General features: G+C 39.8%; 1 protein-coding gene across 1 annotated transcript; it reads left to right on the top strand.

Annotated features, from left to right (window-relative positions):
* The first annotated feature begins 1,912 nt into the window (after positions 1-1,912).
* On the top strand, positions 1,913-3,332 carry LOC138249219 (gap junction beta-2 protein-like). The gene has a single exon (XM_069203196.1). It carries the CDS (start codon positions 1,917-1,919, stop codon positions 2,652-2,654), a length of 738 nt encoding a protein of 245 aa, XP_069059297.1. The 5' UTR covers positions 1,913-1,916; the 3' UTR covers positions 2,655-3,332.
* Positions 3,333-3,747: the final 415 nt, after the last annotated feature.

The following is a 3,747-nucleotide window of genomic DNA, read 5'->3' as shown; positions in this document are numbered from 1 at the left end:
CCTGAATGTATAACAAACCAATTGTTATACTGTTGTTGTGCCAACAAGTAAATACAGCAACAAGTATGCACTCCCACAAGCCTATCAAAGCATTACTTTGGTCCATCATCAAAGCCTAATGAGAACAATAATGGTCATTGTAACCATCTTCAAAATGCCGTGGCCTTGATGGAGAGTCCATACCGGTAAAGCCAGATCATAAAAACACATGATAAATATTAGCAGTAGCGAGAGACCCAAGGTCCTCTGTCGCTCTGTACTTCTGAAATGATGGAATGAGACAATTCAACAACTAAAGCTTTCCTTAGCCAGACCTGAAAAGGTTGCATGCCTTTGTGACCTGTGCATATAGTGTTCCCAGAACTGTTCTGTAATTTTCAAGACGTGAGTGTACAATCATTGAGTGTACAATATTTCATTACATTACTGATGAATCGATGACACTAGTATACTGCTTTACCTTGGGCATAGGAATGCAATATATAATATATTGCTTAGTAACCGAAATTAAACTGGGTACTTAGGATACTCTGCAGTAGAATTGAATAATTTAGCACTGACTTTACCAGGCACGCTGGCTTTTTAGTTCATTACAATAAGATAATTAGCCATAAATCCAGTATTTTTTACTTTTTTCAATGTTAATGTAATAGTTTCGCTGTTTGTAGTACTAAGTCACAAATGAGCTACTGTATTCTGTACGTGGATTTGAATGGCTGTAAGCGAACTTCCAATGCCATTCTGAGTCAAACAAAGGAATACAGAGTTCAAGAAAGCCTTTAAGTCCATCTATTCCTCCATGCCTGCTCAGACTTTCTCCTGTTACCCACAGTAATTTCAACAACCACAGCCCTCAGATGCACTCTAATGCAGAATACAGTACTCCACAAATTACTACACAGCACAGGATTACTAACATTACTATTATAGACATGTTGATTTAGTAAGAAAATACAGCCATCACTATAAAGAAACACAATCCTCCCTGCTGGCTCTTTAAGAGTAGAGTCAAGATTTATCAATATTTGACACAGCACACTGCAGCAATATAACTTGATGCATCGTATCAAATGGCGAGGGCTGCAAGTCATATTTACCAAGATATGGTGCATTCCTGCTCTCTCACTGCACTGGTGCATTCTATATTTACCAAGTTTTGACACCTTCCTGCACAAAAACAATACTTAGAGCCTTTTTCTTATTTCTAGTGGAGAATGCAGTACACTTAGAAAGAGGAAACAACAAGGCGTAATAAACATATTTCTCCTTGTTAAGTCTGTATCTAGAAGGCATACAATTTTGACGCATTCACAGGTTTACTACTCATGGGTAATCAGGGAAAGCACCAAAACACATGGGTAGATGCTTGGGAACAACCTACACTCCACCTATGTAATTCCTTCCCGGTTCCCAAGGCGACATACACTGCCTTGGGTTACTCCAGATTTACCAAGCCACACATGACTACACTCAGTGGTTTGATAAATCTGATTTAATGACTGTGTTGCAAGGGAAACACAATCCTTTGATAAATCTGGCCCCAGCAGTAGCAGAACATTAGCGGCACTCCAGGGGTCCCATCAACATAGTACACTAACTGAGTTGCTGGCTGGTTCTGGGAGGGGTAGGGCCACTCCAGTGACTTTGCAGGGGGCCCTCTAAAGGTTGGTTACACTACTGGGCCCCAGATATTTTTTTATCTGCTCTTGGTTAAAGTTCATTTTAGAAATAAGGATATCTGTGTTTGTAAAAACGTTTACAAAACATGTGCTATTTTCATACATTATAAAAAACAGACAACTATCTATATAATAATGGAAAGTAAGCTGTCCTCCTTTTCTGATAAATGTCAACGCTACAGTCTAAATGGATCTTTTTTATTTTATGTTCTCTAGAAGGAAGAGCCAGCGAAGAGTATGGACTGGGGAACACTGTACGAGGTAATTGGAGGGGTCAACCGATATTCCACCAGCATTGGCAAAATCTGGCTCTCGGTCTTGTTCATTTTCCGCATTTTAATCCTTGTTGTGGCTGCCGAAAAGGTCTGGGGAGATGACCAATCGGACTTTGAATGCAACACTCTACAGCCTGGGTGCAAGAATGTCTGCTTTGATCACTACTTTCCAGTGTCTCACATCAGACTATGGAGCCTGCAGCTTGTGCTGGTGGCCACGCCTGCCCTTTTAGTGGCGATGCATGTGGCCTACCGGAAGCAAAAACAGAAAAAACAACTGTCCAAGCAAAAGAATGGCTACCTTCATGCCAATGACATAGAAGAAATAAAACGCAGGAAGGTCCGCATCGTGGGCAGTTTGTGGTGGACCTACACCACCAGCATCTTTTTCAGGATCCTCTTCGAGAGTGTTTTTATGTACATGTTTTACTTCATGTACACTGGTTTCCAGATGCCTCGAGTGGTGAGGTGTGATAGTTGGCCGTGCCCCAATGTGGTGGACTGCTTCATCTCCAGGCCTACAGAGAAGACAGTTTTCACTTATTTCATGGTGGTTGTGTCCACGGTTTGCCTGGTGCTCAATGTGACAGAATTGTTCTACTTGGTCTTCCAAGCTGCTGCCAGAAGGGCAAAGAAAATTACCAAGCGTTACCTTCAGGAACATGAGAACAACACCAACAGGATCAATTTAATTAGCTAGCAGAACAGTGTAGTCAACATCATGTGACATTAAAGTAAACCACAACATTGGCCCAAAGGCCCCCATCAGCCCTGAAAAGGATTAAGTCATTCAATTTCCACAATTTGGTATTAAGTCATTTAGCATTTTCTACGGAAACAGTATGTTAAGGTGACTAAGAAATAGTGTGCAGTTTGGATAAGTCAAAAGATGTATTTATTTATATATGTGTGTCTTTATGTATGAAAACTAGTCGTTAAACGTTGATAAAAAACACTAGAGGTGTAATACAATCTCGAATACTCCCACTTTTAACAACTCTATTCTAGCCATTAAAACTAGTGCACTTTGTTATTTTTTGTTCCCATGTTTTTATACTCGTAACAATACGGATTATGCACAGTAGCAAAACCCTAAGTGTGTTTTCCTTCTCAGCAAATCTCAACATGCTCTGGTTGCTAAATATTTAGGAGAATTGCCATAGATTCAACATTAGGGGAGTTGTCAACATCAGAGAATTAAAAAAAATATATGTTGTTATTTTAAGCACTGCACTGCACTGTATTCTGGAATAATGTGGATCGCTGTACAAATAGTGCACTTAAGGGGGAAATCATGTCAGTATTCAAAGCAACTGACTAGTCTCGTGTATTAAACTGCCGGTTTTCCAATTGGATACCATAGTGAAATGAAAACAGTTCTGCCTCAGTATGTTAGATACAAGTGAATTGTCTTATTTATTAATAAAAGTGATAATAAATGCTTTGAAAATGCGAGTGCATGCTTTCAGACTGTATAGAGCCTTCACAAACATTGGGACGGGGCTGAATGTGCTTGAGCGTGACTCGACCTTGACATCTTCAGCGATGAAAGCTATGAGATAGAATGCAGTGGTGGATGAATTACCAGGTCCATCCAGTGTGCTAGTGAATGTCTGATTTTAAGACTTGTGTCCTAAATAGTCTCCATCTTTAATTTTACCAGATGCTGTTGTTCCCATTGGATTCCAATACACCTAGGAGTCTGCACTACGTGTTTACCCCCTCGCAGTGAATTAATATTTACTATTATGGTATTTTTGATCCCTCACTCAAGTTTAATATAATGATATCTA

This window comes from Pleurodeles waltl, chromosome 8 (assembly GCF_031143425.1).
Source record: "Pleurodeles waltl isolate 20211129_DDA chromosome 8, aPleWal1.hap1.20221129, whole genome shotgun sequence".
In the NCBI taxonomy this organism is placed as follows: Eukaryota; Metazoa; Chordata; class Amphibia; order Caudata; family Salamandridae; genus Pleurodeles; species Pleurodeles waltl.
This window is presented reverse-complemented; position numbering and strand designations above follow the sequence as displayed.